This window comes from Triticum urartu, chromosome 1 (assembly GCF_003073215.2).
Source record: "Triticum urartu cultivar G1812 chromosome 1, Tu2.1, whole genome shotgun sequence".
In the NCBI taxonomy this organism is placed as follows: domain Eukaryota; kingdom Viridiplantae; phylum Streptophyta; class Magnoliopsida; order Poales; family Poaceae; genus Triticum; species Triticum urartu.
The window spans coordinates 99,218,627-99,242,531 of record NC_053022.1 but is presented as its reverse complement, the minus strand read 5'-3'; the positions used below and the strand labels follow the sequence as shown (position 1 = coordinate 99,242,531).

At 45.2% G+C, this 23,905-nt stretch overlaps 1 protein-coding gene across 1 annotated transcript; it reads left to right on the top strand.

The window, feature by feature from the left end:
• Nucleotides 1-21,009: 21,009 nt before the first annotated feature.
• On the top strand, nucleotides 21,010-21,807 carry LOC125514602 (protein SRC2-like). The gene has a single exon (XM_048679972.1). The coding sequence runs from the start codon at nucleotides 21,019-21,021 to the stop codon at nucleotides 21,805-21,807; it is 789 nt and encodes a 262-aa protein (XP_048535929.1). The 5' UTR covers nucleotides 21,010-21,018.
• The last annotated feature ends 2,098 nt before the right edge of the window (nucleotides 21,808-23,905 follow it).

Genomic DNA, 23,905 nt, shown 5'->3' with positions numbered 1-23,905 from the left:
TATCATCAATGAACACTATGACGAACTTATCCAAGAACTCCATAAACACTTTGTTCATCATGTTCATAAAATATGCAGGTGCGTTAGTCAGACCAAATAACATAACGGTATACTCGGTCAACCCATACCTTGTGGTAAAAGCCGTCTTAGGTATATCCTGTTCTTGAATCTTCAACTGATGGTATCCTGATCGCAAATCGATCTTGGAAAATACCTTAGCTCCTTGCAATCGATCAAACAGGTCATTGATCATTGGTAGTGGGTACTTGTTCTTGATGGTTACTTCATTCAATCCTCGATAATCAACAACCATCCTTAACGATCCATCCTTCTTCTCCACTAGAAGTACTGGCGATCCCCAAGGCGAAGAACTTGGGCGAATATATCCTTTATCCAGTAACTCCTTAATCTTCTTCGTAATCTCCACCAAATCCTTTGCAGGCATCCTATATGGTCTCTTTGATATTGGCCATGTGCCTGGCAAAAGCTCAATCAAAAACTCAATATCTCTATCCGGTGGCATGCCTGGCAACTCTTCTGGAAATACATCAGGGAAATCCTTCACTACTGGTACTTCCTCCTGCACAACTCTTGTTAAACAATTTACTTGAGTGCTCTTTGGCACATGGCGGGATACATACTTGATCCTTCTCCCTTCTGGGGTGGTAAGCAAGATCGACTTACTGGCGCAATCGATGTTTCCTCCATACATCGACAACCAATCCATACCCAGAATTACATCCAAACCTTATGATTTCAATATTATCAAATCCGAGGGAAACACATGCCTACCTATACTTAATGGCACTTGAAAACATCCTTGGCTAGCCATATACTCCGCTCCTGGTGAGCTTACTAACATAGGTGTTCTAAGAACTTTGGTGGGCAGGTTATACTTATCCACAAATCCCCTTGATATGTATGAATGCGATGCTCCGGTATCAAAAAGAACGAGTGCAGTAAATGACTTAACCAGAAACTTACCGATTACTGCATTCGGCTGCTCTTCAACCTCCTCCACGTTAACGTGGTTCACCTGTCCCCTGTTGAAAGGGTTCGGCTTCTTCCCAGAGCTTCCATTGCCATTACCATTCTGTGATTCAAGACATTCATTGGCATAATGTCCGATCTTCTGGCACTTAAAACAAGTGACTTGGCTCAGGTCTCTCTTGGCTGGGGTTGATGGGTTGGTGTGGTTCTGGCCATTGCTTCCTCCATTCCCATTACCATTCTTGGTGCCATTGTGATTGTGTGAGCTACCTCCTCCATGGGTATGCTGAAAATGTCCTCCCGGTCTAGGGGTAAAACGTGGCTTCTGCTGAGCTCCTAAATTGTACTTCCCTTGTCCATACTTCCTCTTGCGATTCTCAATCTGCTGCTGCTTCCCTTCAATCATGAGAGCACGATCTACCAACTCCTGGTAATTGTTGAAGGTTGCCACCATCAACTGCATGTTTAACTCATCATTCAGTCCTTCCAGAAACTTCTCCTTCTTAGCTGCATCTGTAGCAACGTCATCTGGGGCATAACATGCTAATTTACTAAAGTCCTCCACGTACTGGCCAACTGTCCATCCTCCTTGGCGCAAGTTGCTAAACTCTCACTTCTTCATGGCCATAGCTCTTGCTGAAACATGGGCAGTTCGAAAAGCTTGTTGAAACTGGTCCCACGTGACAGTGTCGACAGGGAAAGTGGCTGTGAAATTCTCCCACCATGATGCTGCGGGTCCTTCAAGCTGATGTGCGGCAAACTTCACCTTTTTCGCATCAGTGCATCCTGCTGTGGTCAACTCTCTAGTTGTCTTGCGGAGCCAATCATCTGCTACTATCGGCTCGGTGCTACTGGAAAACACCGGCCGATTCAGCCTAAGAAAACGGGCTAAGTGATCAACAGGTGGTGGTGGTGGTGGGTTGTTGTTGTTGTTCCCCTGATTCTGATTCTAGACTAGCAACTGCATCAATGTGTTCTGCTGCTGGATCAACTGGGTGAGCTCCGGTGGGAAGGTAAATCCGGGGTCACGTCTCGGAGGCATCTGAGGTTTTAGAAAAGATGAGATTTAAGAATAGAGGGGGTCTAAAGGAAAAACACTACCCATATGCACATGAGGCAAAAGCAAACAATTCACTTCATTCAATCAATCAAACAAGGGCATACAATCGATCTAACTATCGCAAAAGTGCTCGGACTACTATATTTACATGGTGGACTACTACTACTGATGAGGTGGTCTACTAGAAATATTCTTCGGTTGCAGACTCCATTATATCTGCTCCAGCTTCATCAACATAGTCATCATCGCTATCGTCTGGATCCGAGTCGGTGTCATCGATGATGATGTAGTCTTCCGGGCGAATCTCCTTGGGTTCTTCGTCTTCTTCTACTGGTGTAGGGCCTCCCATAAATATTTCGATCTTCTTGATCAGATCGTCATTCTTCTCCACTAATACTTTGATTTCCTCTTCATAATCTTCACGTGTAGCCTTGAGTTCTTCCTCCAGTTCCTTGATTCTTGTCCTCGCCTTCTTCAGATCTATCATGTCGGCGCACATCTGGTTCTCCTGACATCGAATGTGCTGGTTTAACTCCTGGATAAAAGCTGCAACTGATCTATCCTTTCTGGTGCTGATCATCTCCCAGTGCTCATCTCGGCGCCCACAAATCTGGTAGATAGTATCCTTGAGATCATTGCGGTAGACTTCTCCAATGCGTCCCATGGCGATGTGAGCTGCCATGCTCTTTCCTAGACTCCAAGTTGGTGCATCAAAAGAAAACTCTATGGGCTCAATGACTGGCATGAACGTCCTTCCTGGAACTTGAACTTGAATCATCCAGCGCTCTTCTTCAGGTAAAGTGGCGTTGTAGGTTCCGGTGAAGCTTGGTACTCCTATGTTCAGGTATCTAGTGACTTCCTTCAAGTGACGTCCAAAGGGTGTATCTTCATCTGGTTGCGTGAACTTGTTCCTTGCATCTTCCATCCTAAAAGAGTAGAAAAGATGAGAAGTCAGAAAGAGAAGAGAGTGAGTAGTGATCTAGGTCTTTAGCTTAGTGGTCGTGTCCTACAGTCAGCGTGTGCTCTGATACCATCTTGTAGCGACCAGACTTCAAACGGTCCAATCTCTGTGCTCAGGTGTCATCCCTGGATCAGTAATGCTGACACCACACAGTACTTGAAGGACTTATAACAGAGTAGAAATCACACACTTATTACATTGAGTGTCTCAAAAGAGAACTTATTATAATAAATATGGCTTAAGGCCATCTAATAACGATAACAACGGAAGGCTTGGAAGATAAGTGAGTCCATCAACTCCAACGGCATCACTAAGTATAGAACCATGACCTAAAAACACCTTAATCGTCGTCTGAAAAGTCTACAACATTAACGTTGCAGCCCGAAACGGGTCAGCACATGGAATATGCTGGCAAAATAACACATAGAGAGTAATGGAATGAAATAGGCTATTCTATATGCATATTTGGCTGGTGGAAAGCTCTATGGTTACAGTTTTGCGTAAAGCCAATTTTTCCCCACTGCAAAGGAATAAATTTTATTTAACTATCATGGTAGTTGTTAAACATTGAGAATGGTTGATAGCATTCTCAATCCCAATTAAGCATCATCATTAAACAAAACCCAACAAAATTAATTTTAGAGTAACATGTTGAGATTCACATGATAATCCAGGTACTAGATACTCAAGATGTCCATAACCGGGGACACGGCTAATCATGATTAGTTTATACACTCTGCAGAGGTTTGAGCACTTTTCCCCACAAGACTCGATCGCCTCCGTTTGGTTTCTCGCACTACATGGTGTTTGAGAAAACGGATGACCGAGACATAGTCTTTCAGAAGCGCTAGTACCTTACGATCGGGTAGACCGTTACACCTACTTTCCCCTACATCTGCTAGTCTACCACTGTAAGAGTTCGCACAACTTAATCAACTATGCTAGAGCCCATAATAGCTTATGGCTGCACACGAAAGTTTCTAGCATGAATAATCTCATGATCCCTTTGAGCCTGGGTGGCGGTCCATAAAGAAAACAGGCAATCACTGGAATACCCAGGTGCCTCAATCCACCCAGATGTGTATTTAAGTTGCCACCTTAAATAAACCATTAATTAACAATCTCACGTCTGTCATGGATACACTCACCCAATCCACGTCTACTAGCATAGCATGGCATAATAAGCAAACGTAGAAGTAACTCCCAAAGGTTTGATAATAACAGGTAATAGGGCTACCTCAACTAACTCCCAAACCCACAATTTAATTAGATCCTAATCATGCAATGTGTGAGGATTGATCTAATGCAATAAAACTGGGTAGAGGGAAAACATGATCAAAGTGTTACTTGCCTTGCTGATGATCCGGGAAACCTAGCGATTCGAAGTAGCAAGCGGCGCACTCCGGGTACTCTATCGCAAACAAACAAGCATACAATAAGTACTCAACTAATGCACAGGTAAAACTCAAATAAGAGATCTAACCAGAAAGTTCAACTTAAGAACTTCGGTTGGCAAAAAGAATCAAAACGAACAAAGCAACGAAAGACAAACGGCAAAAGAAACAGGCTTCGTTTACTATTCTGGATCTAGGGCAATTTTTACAGTGACAAAACATGTTTGAGTAGGTTAAACGGAAAGAGGGTTTCGAGACGAAACTCCAGGCGCTTGAATCGCCTGATTCCGATAAACGAGTGAAAAGTTAGACTCAAACGAAAATCCGATCAGGAATCACGATCAGAAAAATTGCGGATTTAATCCGAGAAAAAGAAAAACGACGAACGTTCATTAAAACGAACGAACAGACGAACGCTCGCTAATTAAATAAACCGGAGAAACCGATCTATTTAAAAAACCGAAACTAAAAAAAACAAAACCGACAGAAAACCGATCGGTTTTCTAAAAAAAACGGCGGCAGAAACTACCTCCGACGGCGGTCCGGCGAGGCGGGGCGGCGGCGGCGACAGCCTAGGGTTAGGGTTTCGGGGCGGGGGCTCGGCTTGGGCTGGCCTTGGGGCCTCGGGGCGCTATATGAAGGCCCAGCCAGGCGGAGTCCTGGCCGGTTACGCCCCAAGGTCGGTTCGGACTCTTTTTTAAAAAAATAATTACGCTCGGAAAGAAACAAAAGGAATACTAAACGGACTCCAAAAATCCCGAAATAAATTTTCCCCGGCTTCTAAAATCAAGCCGCACAGGATGAACATTTATTTGGGTCCTAAATGAAATTTTTAAAAACGCGCACTTTTCCTAAATTCAAATAAAATAGCAAATAAAACCAAAAAAATCTTATTTGATTTTTTTAGTAAATCCCCAATAATTATTTATTTTGGGAAAGTCATTTTATTCCATGTCTCATAATTTTTATAATAGAAATAATTGAAGATAAAAAAATAAAATCAAATGATCCTATTTTCAGAATTTGAGACAACTCAAATATGAAAATAACGAAATCCTCAACTCTCTCCGAGGGTCCTTGAGTTAAGTGAAATTTCTAGGATCAACCAAAATGCAATAAATATGATATGCAATGATGATCTAGTGTATAACATAACAAATTGAAAATTTGGGATGTTACAGCATCACAAAGTGCAGAGTTTTTACAAAAAGAATGACTTAAAAACTTAGTTTTAGTTCTTCACAAAAAGCATTTCGGAGTTACCGATTTTTAAACTTGGTGACACCGAAGCATCCTTTAGAACCTAAACTGGTGAACTCGGTCAGACCGAGTCACAGTTCGGTGGCACCGAGACTGCTAGGGTTTCACAAAGAATCGAACTCGTTCCCACCGATTTGCAGTTTTCGGTCAGACCGAAAGTGCAACTGCAATGGCCTAAGCCAAATCGGTGAGACCGATTTCTACAATTCGGTCGGTCTGAGATGAGTCCGGTGGAGACCTAACCCTAAATTTTCAAATGAAACCTAACCTAAGGGATGTTTTCAGTGGATAGATTGATTGCATATGTGGTCATGATCATGGCAAAGTAATGTGCTACGAATCGGAGTTAAAGGAATAGCACAAAAGATCGAACTCATACCCTAATTTGGCGGAGTTCTCTATGGCGGCAACGAAGGGGCAGAAATCCGTTGATGGTGACGGAAACCAGCGGCAGGAGGTCGCTGGCGGCGAGAGGACGATCCGGAGACCCGAGGCGGCAGAGCAGGACACGCGCGGGCTGAGAGGTTTTCAAGGAATTTCCAAAATCTCACCTGTGGGTATATATATCCCGACCCTGTCGGTGTGACCGAGTGGAACAACTCGGTGGCACTGAGATGCAGAATCGCAAGCGGTTGCTGCAACTCGGTGTGACCGAAAAGTTCTAATCGGTTGCACCGAGATTGAAAACCTAGATCAACTTAGTGATCTCGGTGTGACCGAAATGGATGACTCGGTCATACCGAAATGCACAAAGAGGTTTTGGAAGTTTAAGTCTATGAAGAATCGGGGGCTCCAAGTTCTCCTCACACAGAGTGGTTCGAATCTGACTTGATCAAACTTTGTGATGTAGCACGAATGGAGTTTGAGACGAGAAAAGCATAGATAGCTAGAGGGAGTTCTTAGGCATTCTTGTCCATCCATTTGGCAAAAGAGAAAAAGGCAAACAATCAAAGCAACAAAAGGATGTCCTCGAATGAGTAAAATATGCAACCAACATGCTCACACAATAAGATGGCAAATGAAATATGTGACAAAGCATGCACAATCACTCTAGCATCTATCAAGCAATTTGGTGATGACTAGGTCATCTATATATGAGTATATTGACTTAGGAGTCAAATGATAACATTTGATCGTAGGTCATACTCATCGTTTAAGCACAAGTGGGGTTGCCACTTTTGCATAAAGCATTGTTGTGTTCACACCATTTGAGTTGCTTTAGCTCAATTGATTAGAGTAAAGCTCCCCCTAGATGTGATATCCCCCCTAAGAGGGATGAACTAACCTTGGGTTTTGTCGATGATGACTTCATGTAGGTGTTGAAAATGTAGATGCTCAATGTTGATGTAGATCTTTTGGAGCAATCCTTTGGGGTGAGTTGCACTTTCAATACCTACACAAGTTAGTCCCACAAGGAACAAACAAGGATATCCATAGACATAGAGTGATGTTTGCATAGGATGATGTCCATGAAAGCATTAGGTTACCTTGTCCCTTGTCTTACCAACAAGAGGGTTTGTCACTCCTTGAACTAGTGCAAGATATGGAAGTTGTTTGCACTTGTCCTCGCCAAAATGATATGAGTGAAGTATGTTGGCGGAGTCACCCTCAAGAAATCTCTAGTTCTTCTTCTTCGGGATCCACACCATCTTGATGGGAATCCTTGGAGTTGTAGTCGTACTTGATGAAGTAGAACTTGATATAGTCTTGGTAACCCACTTGACCAAGGCTTTGGGAGCTTCCTCAAATACATCAATCTCCTCTTGAAGCTTGTCATTGCCTTTTTGCTTGTGGTATTGTGGTGGAAGATCATCTTGAGCTTGTGTTCCTTGGAAATAAGTAGGATCATACTTCTCTTGTTGAGGAACAAACTTCGTCTTGGGGTATTGATCTTCTTCCCACTCAACTCCATTGGCATTGAACTTCCGTTCAAAACCGACACCTTGATTCTTCCGGTGTCTTCCTTGATTGCGTACAATTTCCTCAAATTGCTTACTTCCGGCAAGGCTCTTGTAAACACCTTTCTCTATAATTCCCTTTGGGCCTTTAGCCATGAAGCATCTTCCAATTCCTTCATTTGGTGACTCAAATATGTCGTAGGAGTTAGTTGACACAAGTGCTAGACCGGCAACACCTTCATCTTGATTATATTCAGAGTCGGACTGATAACTTCTCTCGGAGTGATCGTCGGAGTCGGAGCCGGATACCCATTCACCAATGTGAGCTTGATGTCTTCGTATTGTGTAGCTCCTTGATGATTTGTCCTTCCTTTCCGAATCCTTGCTTCTCTGTGATGTTCTTCGTTCATAATAGTCATCTCTACTCCTTCTCTCTCTCGGTGGTGATTCTTCTCTCCTACTCCTTCTTTTGGGAGAATCTTCTCTTCTTTTGTAGGGAGCCGTACACTCATTGGAGTAGTGTCCGGGTCTTCCACAATTATAGCAATTGCGTTCACGACTTGAAGATCTTTTGTCATTGTAGGACCTTGACTTGGACTGTTGGAAATATGCCCTAGAGGCAATAATAAAAGCATTATTATTATATTTCCTTGTTCATGATAATTGTCTTTATTCATGCTATAATTGTGTTATCCGGAAATCGTAATACATGTGTGAATAACAGACACCAACATGTCCCTAGTAAGCCTCTAGTTGACTAGCTCGTTGATCACAGATAGTCATGGTTTCCTGACTATGGACATTGGATGTCATTGATAACGAGATCACATCATTAGGAGAATGATGTGATGGACAAGACCCAATCCTAAACATAGCATAAAGATCGTATAGTTCGTTTGCTAGAGTTTTTCCAATGTCAAGTATCTTTTCCTTAGACCATGAGATCGTGTAACTCCCGGATACCGTAGGAGTGCTTTGGGTATACCAAACGTCACAACGTAACTGGGTGACTATAAAGGTATACTACGGGTATCTCCGAAAGTGTCTGTTGGGTTGACATGGATCAAGACTGGGATTTGTCACTCCGTATGACGGAGAGGTATCACTGGGCCCACTCGGTAATGCATCATCATAATGAGCTCAAAGTGACCAAGTGTCTGGTCACGGGATCATGCATTACGGTACGAGTAAAGTGACTTGCCGGTAACGAGATTGAACGAGGTATTGGGATACCGGCGATCGAATCTCGGGCAAGTAACATATCGATTGACAAAGGGAATTGCATACGGGGTTGATTGAATCCTTGACATACGGGATTGATTGAATCCTCGACATCGTGGTTCATCCGATGAGATCATCGTGGAGCATGTGGGAGCCAACATGGGTATCCAGATCCCGCTGTTGGTTATTGACCGGAGAGTCGTCTCGGTCATGTCTGCTTGTCTCCCGAACCCGTAGGGTCTACACACTTAAGGTTCGGTGACGCTAAGGTTGTGAAGATATGTATATGCAGTAACCCGAATGTTGTTCGGAGTCCCGGATGAGATCCCGGACGTCACGAGGAGTTCCGGAATGGTCGGAGGTAAAGAATTATATATAGGAAGTGTGTTTCGGCCATCGGGACAAGTTTCGGGGTACGGTATTGTACCGGGACCACCGGAGGGGTCCCGGGGGCCCACCGGGTGGGGCCACCTGTCCCGGGGGGCCACATGGGCTGTAGGGGGTGCGCCTTGGCCTAGATGGGCCAAGGGCACCAGCATAGGCCCATGCGCCTAGGGTTTCCATGGGGAGGAGTCCATAGTGGAAGGCACCTCTAGGTGCCTTGGGGGGGAGGGAAACCTCCCCTTGGCCGCCGCACCTAGGAGATTGGATCTCCTAGGCTGCGCACCACCCCCCTTGGCCCTCCTATATATAGTGGGGAGAGGAGGGACTTCATACACCAGCCCCTGGCGCCTCCTCTCCCCGTTACGTCTCTCCCTCGTAGTATAGGCGAAGCCCTGCTACTGTGACGCCCTGCATCCACCACCACGCCGTCGTGCTGCTGGATCTTCATCAACCTCTCCTTCCCTTGCTGGATCAAGAAGGAGGAGACGTCTCCCGTCCCGTACGTGTGTTGAACGCGGAGGTGCCGTCCGTTCGGCGCTTGGTCATCGGTGATTTGGATCACGTCGTGTACGACTACATCATCACCGTTCTTTGAACGCTTCGCGCGATCTACAAAGGTATGTAGATGCATCCGAATTCGTTGCTAGATGAACTCCTAGATGGATCTTGGTGAACGAGTAGGAAAATTTTTGTTTTCTGCAACGGAATTTTTGTTTTCTGCAACGTTCCCCAACAGGAACTTCTTTCCTTGCTTCTATTCTTGTAAAACTTGTTGAAGTTCTTCACCATTAGGCTCAATTCTTCATTGAAGTTTTGTTTCTCACTTGATGATGTGGGAGCATCACATGAGGCTTTATAAGCACCATTTGACATGTTGTGAAGCTCTTCCTTATCCTTGAGTGACATCTCATGAGCAACAATCCTTCCAGTGACTTCCGTTGGCTTGAGATCTTTGTAATTGGGCATCATTTGGATCAATGTGGACACGGTATCATATTTTCCATACAAGGCTCTTAGGATCTTCTTGATGATGAATCTATTGGTCATCTCTTCACTTCCGAAGCCGACAATCTCATTTGTGATGAGAGCAAGCCTAGAGTACATATCAGCGACACCTTCACTATCCTTCATTTTGAACTTGTCAAGTTGACTTTGAAGCACACCCAATTTGGATTCCTTGACGGAGTGGGTACCTTCGTGCATATCAATCAATGTATCCCAAATTTCCTTTGCATTCTCAAGACGGCTAATTTTGTTGAATTCTTCGGGGCACAATCCGTTGAAGAGAATATCGCAAGCTTGAGCAATGTATTGCAGCATCTTCAACTCTTCCATGCTAGCCTCACAGTTCGGTTCTCTCCCATCAAAGAATTCATCTTGCAAGCCAATACATACACACAATAGCCCAAACGGCGGGGTTATGCCCAAGAATATGAATTTTCATCTTATGCTTCCAACTAGCAAAATTAGTACCATCAAAGTAAGGACCTCTACGGTGGTAATTTCCATCACTAGACGCCATACTCTCCTAGGTTGTGAAACCAAGCTATGATCACCAAAGCTATGGAAATCAAGGAAAATGGAGACCAAATCTCTGATACCACTTGTAGGATCGAAAGTATATCTAGAGGGGGTGATTAGACTACTTAACCAAATAAAAATTTAGCCTTTTCCCAATTTTAAGTCTTGGCAGATTTTAGCAACTTAGCGCAAACAAGTAATCAACCTACACATGCAATTTTAAGAGTATAGCAACGGAATGTAAAACAATTGCATATGAAGGTAAAGGGAGGACTTTGGAGGGAGCAAACGCAATGTAGACACAGAGATTTTTGGCATGGTTCTGATAGGTGGTGCTATCGTACATCCACATTGATGGAGACTTCAACCCACGAAGGGTAACAGTTGCGCGAGTCCACGAAGGGCTCCACCCACAAAGGGTCCACGAAGAAGCAACCTTGTCTATCCCACCATGGCCATCGCCCACGAAGGACTTGCCTCACTAGGGTAGATCTTCACGAAGTAGGCAACCTCCTTGCCCGTACAAACTCCTTGGTTCAACTCCACAATCTTCGCGGAGGCTCCCAAGTGACACCTAACCAATCTAGGAGACACCACTCTCCAAAAGGTAATAGATGGTGTGTTGATGATGAACTCCTTGCTCTTGTGCTTCAAGTGATAGTCTCCTCAACACTAAACTCTCCCTCTCATAGGATTTGATTTGGTAGAAAGATGATTTGAGTTGAAAGCAACTTGAGGAAGGCTAGAGATCAAGATTTATATGGTTGGATTGGAATATCTTGACCTCAACACAAGTGTAGGTGGTTCCCTCTCGGAAAATGTATGTTGGAAGTGTAGGCATATTCTGATGGCTCTCTCCACGAATGAAGAGTGGGTGGAGGGGTATATATAGTCTCCACACAAAATCTAACCGTTACACACAAATCACCAAACTCAGTGGGACTGAATCATATAACTCGGTCGGACCGATTTAGTTCAAAATGTGAACGTTAGGATTTTTGGTGGGACCGATATGTCAACTCGGTGGGACCGATTCCATTAGGGTTAGGGCATAACGTAATCTCGGTGAGACCGATTACACAAACTCGGTGGGACCGATTTTGGTAATAGGCAAACTCGGTGGGACCGATTCGCTCATCTCGGTTAGACCGAAACGTTACGAAGGGGAAACAGAGAGTTTGCATTGCAATCTCGGTGGGACCGACCGCTCATCTCGGTTGGACCGAAACATTACGAAGGTAAAAAGAGAGTTTGCAATCCCATCTCGGTGAGACCGAGATCCCTATCGGTGAGACCGATGTGACTAGGGTTTTTGGCAGTAGCTATGTCAAGTGAACTGGGTGGCGCCGGATAGAAGATTTCGGTGGGGCCGAGTTTGACTTTTGGTTTGGGACATATGTGGATATGGGAAAGTAGTTGAGGGTTTTTGGAGCATATCACTAAGCATTTTGAGCAAGCAACTCATTAAGCGACACCTCAGCCCCTTTTAATAGTATTGGCTTTTCCTATGGACTCAATGTGATCTTGGATCACTAAAAGTAAAATGTAGAGTCTTGTGCTTTGAGCTTGAGCCAATCTTTTGTCCTTAGCATTTTGAGGGGTCCACTTTCTAATCCATGCCATGCCAATCATTGAGCTTTTCCTGAAATATTTATCTTCAAGTAGCATTAGCTCAATGAGTTATATGTTGTTAGGAATTACCAAAACCACCCAGGGATAGTTGCACTTTCAGAAAGTTAGCAATTTCTTTAAAAACTCTAGAGGCCTTAGGCAAGGTGAACCAACCTCTCCCATCATCTTCAATTTTGTGGCGGACGCCCTTTCTAATATTCTGTCTAGGGTCGCGGGTGAGGGAGTCCTGGATTATGGGGTCCTCGAGTGTCCAGATTACGTGATGTGGGCCGGACAGATGGGTCGTGAAAATACAAGATAGAAGGCCTTCCCTCGTGTCCGGATGGGACTCTCCTTGGCGTGGAAGGCAAGCTTAGCGTGCGGATATGAATATTCCTTTCTCTGTAAACCGACTATATACAACCCTAGCCCCCTCTGGTGTCTATATAAACCGAAGTGTTTAGTCCGTAGAGACATAGTCATAATCATACAGGCTGGACAATTAGGGTTTAGCCATTACGATCTCGTGGTAGATCAACTCTTGTAACCCCTATACTCATCAAAGTCAATCAAGAAGGACGTAGGGTATTACCTCCATCAAGAGGGCTCGAACCTGGGTAAACATTGTGTCCCTGTCTCCTATTACCATCGATCCTTAGAGCACAGTTCGGGACCCCCTACCTGAGATCTGCCGGTTTTGACACCGACAGCTGGGGCTGGCCACATTATTCCTGTTAGCTCCCATCTTATTCCGCAAGGGATTACACACCTTCAGTATGCTGATGATACAATTATTATGGTGGAACTTAATGATCAATGCATTGCCCACCTCAAATTTCTTCTTCTTTGCTTCGAGGCACTCTTTGGTCTAAAAATCAGCATCTCCAAAAGTGAAGCCATTGTCACTGGGGTCTCAGACACCAATGCCTTACACGTTGCCCGATTACTGAATTGCTCTCTTGGCTCCTTTCCTCTTAAGTATCTGGGTCTACCAATAACCTCTGGCAAGCTCTTGGCTAAAGACTTTACCCCTACGGTGGCTAAAGTTGGCAATCGTGTCATGCCCCGAAGGGGCTGATATAATACCCAGGCAGGTAAAGTGGCCTTGATTAATGCATGCCTTTCTTCTCTACCTATGTTCCTTATGGGTTTCTATCTGCTAACTAATGGCACTCACACTGGGTTTGATAAACATAGAGGTGCCTTTTATTGGAACGTGGCTGACAACAAACGCAAGTATCGCATGATCAGATGGGACTTTATTTGCAGACCAAAAAGCCTTGGGGGCTGGGTATCATCAACACTTTAGTCATGAACAAATGCTTGATCATCAAATGGTGGTGGAAGATCATGACCATCACCTCGGATAAGCCTCTTTGGTACAACATCCTCAAAGCTAAATATTTCCCTTCTTCTAGCCCTATGTTTGCCCGTGCCTCGGGGGCCTCTTAGTTCTAGAAAGACCTTGTTAAAATTAGGCCTATTTTCCAAGGCCTCGTTAAGTTTGTTATTCACAATGGCAGATCCACCAGATTCTGGCTCGATTGGTGGTGCGGTTCAACCACGCTGGCAAATTCTTTTCCTGTTCTTTTCTCATATTGCCCTGACCCTGAGATCTCAATCTTTGAGCTCTCTGCCAATAATTGGGATCTGCAACTGCATCGCTCTCTCTCTCCTAAAGAGTTGGTTGACTGGCAGCGCCTTGTTGCCTTCTTCCCTATGCTCGAGGAGGAGGAGGAGGACACGGTGGTTTGTCCCCACTCCCCTTCTGGTCGTTTTTCTGTGAGATCGTTATATGGTAAGCTGATTTCTGGATCCATCACTTCCAAATTCAAGTGGATCTGGAGGGCTTGTATCCCTCCTAAAATTAAGATTTTCCTCTGGCAAGCTTCTCGCGGTCAGTTGCCAGCTGGGGATCAGATCCGCAAACGTAATGGCCCTGGGTCTGACTGCTGCGCCCTCTGTGGGCTAAGAGAAGACACGGCGCATATTTTCTTTAATTGTGTTCTGGCTAAACTTTTTTGGTGTATCAGATCTTGGTTGTGTGTTTCCGGGAGACCGTCCTCATTCTCAGACCTTCGACTCTTGGCCAACAAACAGGTTGGGGCCCAGAGGAGAATGTTTTGGGTAGGCTTTGCAGCGATGTGTTGGACTCTTTGGACGACGAGAAACAAATTTACTATTGAACATGTTTTTCCTGCTAAACTGGCTGATTGCTTATTTAGAACTTGCATATTCTTGGAGATTATTGATTAAGGAGGAGGATAGGGATGCATTCGATATGATGATATCCAAGATTCAGGCTTCAGCTATCTCCCTTTCTCCAGTTCAAGCCGGTAGTTAGGAGTTGTTGGCCCTGATGTTGTTGCCTTTAGTATCTCCGGCCTGCGTGCCATGTACGTTTTACTTTAACCTCTGTGGTTCTGGTTGATACTCTGTGTGTGCTCTATGAATGTTTGTTGTGTTCTGTTATGACTCTGACTGGTGGCTTTATTTATAAAGTCGGGCTCTAGCCTTTTCTCTAAAAAGAAGACATGATTGTTTTATTAGTATGCTCGAAGTATTATTATTTTTTATGTCAATATTAAACTTTTGTTTTGAATCTTATAGATCTGAGCATTCATGCCACAATAAGAAGAATTGCATTGATAAATATGTTAGGTGGCAGTCCACATCAAAAATTCTGTTTTATCATTTACCTACTCGAGGACGAGCAGGAATTAAGCTTGGGGATGCTTGATACGTCTCCAACGTATCTATAATTTTTTATTGTTCCATGTTATTAAATTATCTGTTTTGGATGTTTTATATGAATTAATATGTTATTTTATATTATTTTTGGGACTAACCTATTAACTAAACCCGGGCATGGGCAGCCCGACCCGACGACCCGGCCCGAGCCCGGCCCGAAAAACCCGGGCTAGGCCGGGCCAGGCTCATGCTTTGTTTTGCAGCATGAAAGATAGTTTGGGCCGGGCTCGGGCTTCATTTTTCTGTATTTCGGGCCGGGCTTCGGGCCGGGCTTGCACGTGCGCGTACTAAAAAATAGCATTTGGGCCGGGCTTTCGAGCCGGGCTCGGGCTTGAAAACAGGGAGTATTTCAGGCTTCGGGCCGGGCTCGGGCTTAAAAAATGAAGGTCGGGCTTTTACAAGCCCGGACCGAAACCAGGCCTGGCCCGACGTTTGCCCGGGTTTACTATTGACCTAGTGCCCAGTGCCAGTTTTTGTTTTTTCCTTGTTTTGGTCTTTTACAGAAAATCAATACCAAACAGAAGGAAACTTTTTGACGATTTTTCTTGGACAACAAGACACCTAGGAAGCTTCAGGAGGAGGCCACAAGACCCACGAGGAGGCCACAAGCCCTAGGGGCACGTCACAAGGGGGCACCCCCTAGGCTTGTGGGCCCCTCGTGGCTCTCCTAACCCTAACTCCAGCACTATAATTCCCAAATATTTCCTTTACATCAAAGGGCACACCAAAAATACTTTTCCACCATCGCAAGCTTCTGTTCTCATGAGATCCCCTCTTGGGGCCTTTTCCGGCACTCCACCGGAGGGGGATTCGATCATGGAGGGCCTCTACACCAACCTTGCTGCCCTTTCGATAATGCGTGAGTAGTTTACCATGGACCTCAGGGTCCATAGCTAGTAGCTAGATGGATTCTTCAATCTCTTTGATCTTCAATACAATGTTCTCCTCGATGTTCTTGGAGATCTATTCGATGTAATCTTCTTTTGCGGTGCGTTTGTTGAGATCCGATGAATTGTGGATTTATGATCAGATTATCTATGAATATTATTTGAGTCTTTTTTGCACTTTTTTATGCATGATTAAGATAGATTTGTATTTCTCTCTGATCTATCGATTTGGTTTGACCTACTAGATTGGTTTTTCTTGCAATGGGAGAGGTGCTTTGTGATGGGTTCAATCTTGTGGTGTCCTCACCCAGTGACAGTAGGGGTAACAAGGCACGTATTGTATTGTTTCCATTAAGGATAAAAAGATGGGGGTTTTACCATATTGATTGGATCTATCCCTCTACATCATGTCATCTTGCTTAAGGCGTTACTCCGTTCTTATGAACTTAGTACTCTAAATGCATGCTGGATAGCGGTCGATGTGTGGAGTAATAGTAGTAAATACAAAATTGTTTCGATCTACTTGTCACGGACGTGATGCCTATATTCATGATCATTGCCTTAAATATCGCCATAAATTTGCGCTTTCTATCAATTGCTCAACAGTAATTTGTTTACCCACCGTATGCTTTCTTCAAGAGAGAAGCCTCTAGTGAAACCTATGCCCCCCGGGTCTATTTTCCATCATGTATTTTCATATCTATAAAACCAAAAACCCAAAAATAACTTGCTGCAATTTATTTATATTTACTTTATTTTGCCTTTTACTTATCTTTTATATCTATCTCTATTAGATCTCACTCTTGCAAGTGATCGTGGAGGAATTGACAACCCCTTTTTCGCGTTGAGTGCAAGTGTTTGTTAATTTGTGCAGGTGCATATATTGGGGACTTGCTTGTGCCTCCTACTGGATTGATACCTTGGTTATTAACTAAGGGAAATACTTATCTCTACTTTGCTGCATCACTCTTTCCTCTTCAAGGGAAAAATCAATACAAGCTCAAGAAGTAGCAGGTGCAAGTCCACCGTCGACTCGCAACTGAACCAAACTTTTTTTCTAGTTGTAAGTCCACCCTCGACTCGCAACTAGGCCGTGACAAATTTTTGTCCTATTTGCAATTCCACCATGGACTCGCAACCGAACCAATCTTCTTTTCTTATTTTCTTTTTACCTTTTGCTTTATTTTTTCATTTGTGTGTTTCAAATTTGTAAACTTTTTCAATTCATTCATTTCTTATTTTTATTTTTTTCTCTTTTCCATTTTTTATTTTTTATTTTCTAAAAACCCATGAATTTTCCTCATCGCTCTTAGTTGACTATCCACCACCAAACAAGGGTTTTTTGTTTCAGTTGCAAGTCCACTCTCAACTTGTAACTGGGGTCCAATCATTCTTTTTGTCCTAGTTGAAATCACACCATTAACTCGCAACCTAGACCTCACCATTTTGTGTGTGTGTCATTTGTAAGTCCACCCTCAACTAGCAACTGGGGTCCGTAACTTTTTTTTGTTCCAGTTACAAGTCCACCCACGACTCGCAACTACAGCCCAACATATTTTAGTCCCAGTTGCAAGTTCATCCTCGACTCGCAACTGGAGCCCGGTCTTTCTTTGTCACAATTGCAAATCCACCCTCGGCACCCAACTGGGGCACGATGTTTTTTTCCAGTTGCAAGTCCACACTCGACTCGCAACTGGGGCCAGACCTTTTTTTGTCTCAGTTGCAATCCCACACTCGACTCGCAACTAGGGCCCAAACTTCTTTTGTCTCAGTTGCAAGTCCACCATCGACTCGCAACTGAACCAAACCTTTTTCCCCTAGTTGCAAGTCATCCTCTACTCACAACTGGGCCCTGAGAATTGTTTTGTCCTAGTTGCAAGTCCACCGTCGACTCGCAACTGGACCAAACTCTTTTTTTTCTAGTTGCAAGTCCACCCTCGACTCGCAACTAGGCCCTAAGGTTTGTTTTGCCCTAGTTGCAATTCCACCATTGACTCGCAATTGAACCAGTTTTTTTTCCAAGTTGCAAGTCAATCGTCGACCCGCAACTAGGCCCTCGGAATTTTTTGTTCCAGTTGCATGTCCACTCTTGACTCGCAACTCGGGTCCGACCTTTTTTTGTCCTAGTTGCAATCTCACGCTCAACTCGTAACTAGGGCTTGGCTTTTTCTCCCAATCACAATCCCACCTTCTCTCAACTAGGGCTCGATCTTTTATTTTTATTTTTAATTTATTTTTGTTCAATTTGTAACAAATGTTTTCAATATATGATTTCTTTAATTATTATTATAACTTAATTGTTATATCTGTTTACTTTTTTAGTTTTCACTGGTTGTTCTTTTATTCTCCTTTTCTTTGTTTCTTTCTTGGTTTCCTTTTTTCTTTCTTGGTTTCCTTTTTTTTCTTTCTTGGGTTTTACTGCTTCCATTTTTTGCGTTGGTTCCTTTGTTTTTTTTCGGGTTTCATTGTTTCTTTCTTGATTTTTATCGGGTTTTTTGTTTTCCTTTATTTATTTCTTGGTTTTCATTGTTTCATTCTTTTTCATAGGTTTTCTTCAGTTTTCATTTTCTTTTTTTTTTGTTTTCTTTGGTTTTCCTTTTTTGGGTTTTATTGGGTTTCTTCATTTTTCTTTGTTCTTTTGTCGATTTTCATCGGTTCCTTTTTTTCAACACATGTGAACTTTTGTAATGCACATTCTTTTTTTGCAGGTGTTGAATACACATTTAACATTTTTTGTATACATTAAAAACATATTGTATATACATGTTTAACTTTTTGACATACATGATTAACATTTTTTTTCCTTCTTTATTTTTTTAAATCCATGATTTTTTTTAAATGATTTAGCAATGCCCCACCGTCGAGTAGCTAACAGGTCAGTACTTTAATCACTCGATGCATGCACTAGTCCCATTACACCAACATGCAAGGTACTGTAGTGCTGCGAAGCACCCGCATTCATGGCAACTATAGCAAAAGAGTGCATCGCCAGAATGTAAAGATATTGTAGCGTTCTGTATTTGTCTTCACTGTGTCCTACTGTTGTTTGATAGCGACGCGCCAGAGTCATAGCGCGCACGAGCCCGCCGCACGGGACGGTCGTTGTGGGACGTCCACTATTAAATTTATTCGTGTTTTTCAAAAACTGTTCGGAATTTTCAAATGTGTCCACACTTTAGAAACTGTTTGGGGTTTTTCAAAAATTGTTCATGTTTTCAAATTTTATTTGTGAAGAAATTGTTTGGAATACAAAATTTTGTTCTTATTTTTCAAAAAATGTTTGGAATTAAAAATTGTATTCCTATTTGATTTTTTCCAAAAATTTAAATTACTTGGGTTTTCAAATATAATCAACATTTTTAATTTGTTCACAATTTGCAAAAAATGAGATTTTTTAAAAAAAATCAAAAATGTCTTCTAATGTTGATGTTGTATTACGTTATTTAAATTTCTCGCTTTGTAAATGACAATAGGTCAATAGCAGTCATCAGCTGGAGTGTTAGGAGCTGGCGTTCCTCAGTGCCAGGTGCCGAGTTTGATTCCTATGAAGAGCACTGGCTGATGTCACAACCGAGATAGTCACACCCATCTTCAGCAAGTGGGTGTTCCCGAGGGAATTGCCACCTCTTGTTGTATTTATGGTGGGTTTGCAGACATGCAACTCATGGTGATACTTTTCCTCCCATCACAACCTGGAGAGCTATGAAACATGGTTTTAGTTTGGCAGCATTCGCTCGGTTTGCACCATATCATTGCAGAATCAAACTCCTTGAAAGTTGTTAATGCACCCACATGAACAAACTATTGATGGATAGAAGCTGCGGCAATATATGCGAATTGTATGGATCTATTTGTGGAGATTGGAAACGTTCATTTTAAACATTGTTTACGTGAAGCAAAAATCATACCGCTCAAGAGATTGCTAGATTTTGTTTTGAGAGTACGCTTTCTTGTAACTGGATGGATGGACATCCTGATTTTATTTTTAACTCTCTAAGTGTTATTTGAGGTCAATAAAGTAGCCATGATACGTATCTAGAGCCAGGGTTCCGCCTCCTCCTCCTCCTTTAAGAAAGAAAGTTAGGGTTTGTGCCTCTCGCCGGCTCCGGCGCAGGTCCGCCTCGTCTCCGGTGGGCCTAGGGCCATGGAGGCGCGGTGGATCCTGGCAAGGGCTGGCGGGAGGGCTCTGTTTTTAGTCGTTTTTTTAATCTTGTTACGGTTTGTGTTCTACTCGGGAAGGTGAGACGGTGGCGGCTCCTGAAGATGGAATAAAAGTCTTCCCTCTTAGCCCCCGTTTAGGCGGTGCATCTAGCATCATTGGTGGGTGTGTGGAGGTGTGTCTCCGGCAGATCTATCTTTGGTGGATTTGCTCGGATCTCGTTTTTGTTCGTCTACATTCGTGTGGTTTAGATCCTTCCGATCTACGTTATTTTTCATCAGCGGCGGTTGCTGTTCTGAGGTGCTGGTCCTATGGAGCTTTAGCACCACGACTTCCCGACTGTCGACTACAACAAGTTGTGCTCAGCTCCCGCGATGACGGCGGCGCGCCTTCGGCTCGCTTCGGTGCTTGTAGTTGTCGCTAGGTCGTTTACGGATCTGGATGTAATTCTTATTTCTGGTGTTCGTTGTACTGTCATGATTGAAGATGAATAGATTGAAAGTTTTCGCGCAAAAAAATAAAATAAAATAGCCATGATTGTGTTCCTTAAAAAAACTTGGACCAAAAATACCATTGTTGTTAAGCTACCGACATGAACGGGTCACCACACAATCAGCAAAAGCTTAAATTAACACAACCCATGCTATTATTAGGTCTTCCAGCAAAAAGACCTAAAACTTTTGCACAAAATTACCCACTAAACTCACCACCAGACCAAACATTGCAACCCTACGACCCAAACCGTCACTAGCCATCTCCCTTGGATCATTCGTAGCCTCCAAGATCTACTTACCATTGAGAATCATTCATAGCTTGCTCCTCCATCCGTCCATCGTCTTCCACAAATCATCGTCTCCCGATCACACACCGACATATCGACCGAGCGATCACAACGGGCTCCTGCGAGCGAGCGGCGCGATCATGGCGTACCGGGTGCTGGAGGTGACGCTGATCTCGGCCAAGGACCTGAAGAAGGTGACGATGTTCTCCAAGATGCGCGTGTACGCGGTGGTGTCCATCTCCGGCGGCGACCCGAGGACGCCGACGCACAGGACGCACTCGGACCGGCACGGCGGCCGGAACCCCATGTGGCACGCGCCGCTGCGGTTCCCCATCCCGACCGCCGCCGACCCGCGGGGGCTGGCGCTGCACGTGCTCCTCCGCGCCGAGCGCTCCTTCGGTGACCGCGACGTCGGCGAGGTGGTGGTGCCGGTGCAGGACCTCGTCGCCGTGGCGCCGCCCGCCGGCGAGCATCGGCACCTCAGCTACCAGGTGCGCAGCCCGATGAGCGGCCGGAAGCGCGGCGTGCTCCACATCTCCTACAGCCTCTCCGACGCGCCTGCCCCCACGGCGGCGGCGCCGGGCGACGCGCAGTACATGCAGACGAACGCGGCGGCCAAGGCCGGCGCCGACCCGGTGACCGCGTACCCGCCGTACCACCACCAGCAGCACGCCGTGCCGCCGTACGGCTACAATCCGCCGTACGGGTACGCGGGGGCGTCGTACGGCTACGGCCCCGCCGCGGCCGCTCCCTACGGGTACGGCGCGCCGTCCGCCGCGGCGGCCAGGCAAGACGGAGGCGTCGGGATGGGCTCCGGGTTCGGGATGGGGCTCCTCGGCGCGGCGGTCGGCGGGATGATGATGGGCCTCGGCGATGGCGTGGGCGAGATCATCGCCGACTCGGACATGAGCATGGACGGCTGCTTCTGATCCGCGTCCGACGCGTCTTGCATGCATGCATACACGCACGGCTCACTTAGAACACGTAGTACGTTGGCCAATCACAGTGCTGCTCGATCCCTTGGAAGCATTGGACCGACTCGTGCGCGCGCGCGCGTATTCAAGTGCGTTGCGATTTTCTTTTGATCCTCAGAGAAACTGCTTGTGAGTTGTGATTGTGACGACGTGAAAATGATCCACGACTTTGACGCAGTCGCCACTCTCCTTCTAGGGGTTTTCCAATAAATAAACTTAGCTTCATTGCCATCCGCGCGCCCATCCCGGCAATCTCGTTCGAGGTACATAGCCAATGTTTTGCAGTGATGCTGCGAATGACATCGTTTACGTGTTGAACTGATGAAGTCAACTTTATCAGGACTCTTTAGTTGTACTTGTATCAGGGATCTTACAATGTGTATATTTAAGCTTTTTTATCTAATTAAGTCAAAAGAAATTAATAGAAGGTAATGCAAAGTGCATTCAATTCTGCCGCTTCTTTTTATTGGCAGAAAATTAAGTACGAGAGAAGCTTTAATGATATCAAACATCGTGGTCTCGAGCTCCTTCGTGAAAGCTTAGGTCTCAAGCTCCTGCAATGTTGATGGTTTTTTTTGTCGTTACCTTATTCAAGGCGTTGATCTGATATGCTTGTATTGGGTTTTTGTGGTGAAAATCTAGTTTTTCGCATTGAGTGGTTGGATCCGGTGATACCGCCTTCCTCAAGGCGTTGATGTGGAAGAAGCTTGTCGTCCGTGTAATGTCATAAGATGATTGATGCGCATCTGATTATCACATAGATTTCAATCGCAGATTTGGTCATTTTTTCTTGTTTTTTCTCTTGTTTACACATAGCTTTGGTTTTATAGGACTTTGCTATTTGTTGGTTTGTTATTTGTGTATGTGTTGATGTTGATATTGATTGTGTGCTTTGATGCATCTAAGGGCCTCTCCGACGCCGATCCCAAACCAGACACCGCATTTCTCGGCGGACAGGGAGGCCGGTCCACAGGCACGAATGCGGGAGCTGGCCATCCAAAGCTAACCGCATTAGTCGCTTGGCAGTAATCGACCGACAATGTTGAGCCCACCAAGCTTGGCTTCAACAGGAGGGGAGGAGCGATGGCTTTCATGAGATACAAGCGTCGGCGACCTCCCATGTGCTACTCTTCCTCGCTGCCGGCAGTGCTTACGGATGTGCCGACTTCGTGGTCATGGCGGCGGGGCGCAGCCGAGCTGGCTTGCTTGTCTTCGTCCTCACTCTTGTCGAACACCTCATCCGCCGCCTCGCCGAACCCCATGTATACGGCTTCTAACTCCGCCTGACGTTAGCGGTACCGCCAGCGGTTGCGGCGGATCTCGCTGGCGGAGCGATAGGACTTGAGCAGTGCCTCCTGCTCAGGCACGTCATCGTCCGGCGCAATGGCTATGCCGGCCTTGCGTAACTCCTCTGTATCGGTGCTCATCGTGGAGGCGGAGGTTGTAGACCTGGTCGGCCTGCGCCTACCAGAACACTGCCTCCTGCTCCTCTAGCACCATGTCCACATAGTGAGCACGGCCTCGCCCATGATGATGCCGACAGTGACCGGCGAGGGGGGTGGCGCCGACTCGTCCTTGGTCGCGTCCTCCATTGGGATGTCTGCAACGCGCCTCCGCTTGCATGTCGGCTTGCAATGGTGGCGATCTCCTATTTCTGCTCGGACGAGAGGTTGTCCCAGACAGCTTTGATTTGGAGTTCGAGGAGGCTATGACGGGCGTTGTGCAGAGAGGATGAAGGAAGTGGAGGATGATAAATGCAGTTATGGCTGGGCCCGTGGTTTATATAGCGGGAGGATGGCAGAGCAACTGGTGACGTGATTAGTGATGGGCAGCATACGAACAGATGGGTGGCACCGACTCACCGTTCATCGGCAATCGCACACATGTTTAATGCCGGTAGGCGGACAGACAAGCTGTTGTTCGAACATTGGGCAGCCGCATGTGCGGGGAAGCGGCGAGGGCGGCACTCTCGGCCAACGTACCGTTTCAATGTCGGGGCGCTATGGAAGGTCGCGTCGCTCTGAGCCAACAAGAATGCGACACTAGTGCTTTG

Bases quoted from the DNA above. Each gene is read 5' to 3' on its own strand.
- LOC125514602 (XM_048679972.1), top strand. From the start codon at position 21,019: ATGGCGTACCGGGTGCTGGAGGTGACGCTGATCTCGGCCAAGGACCTG.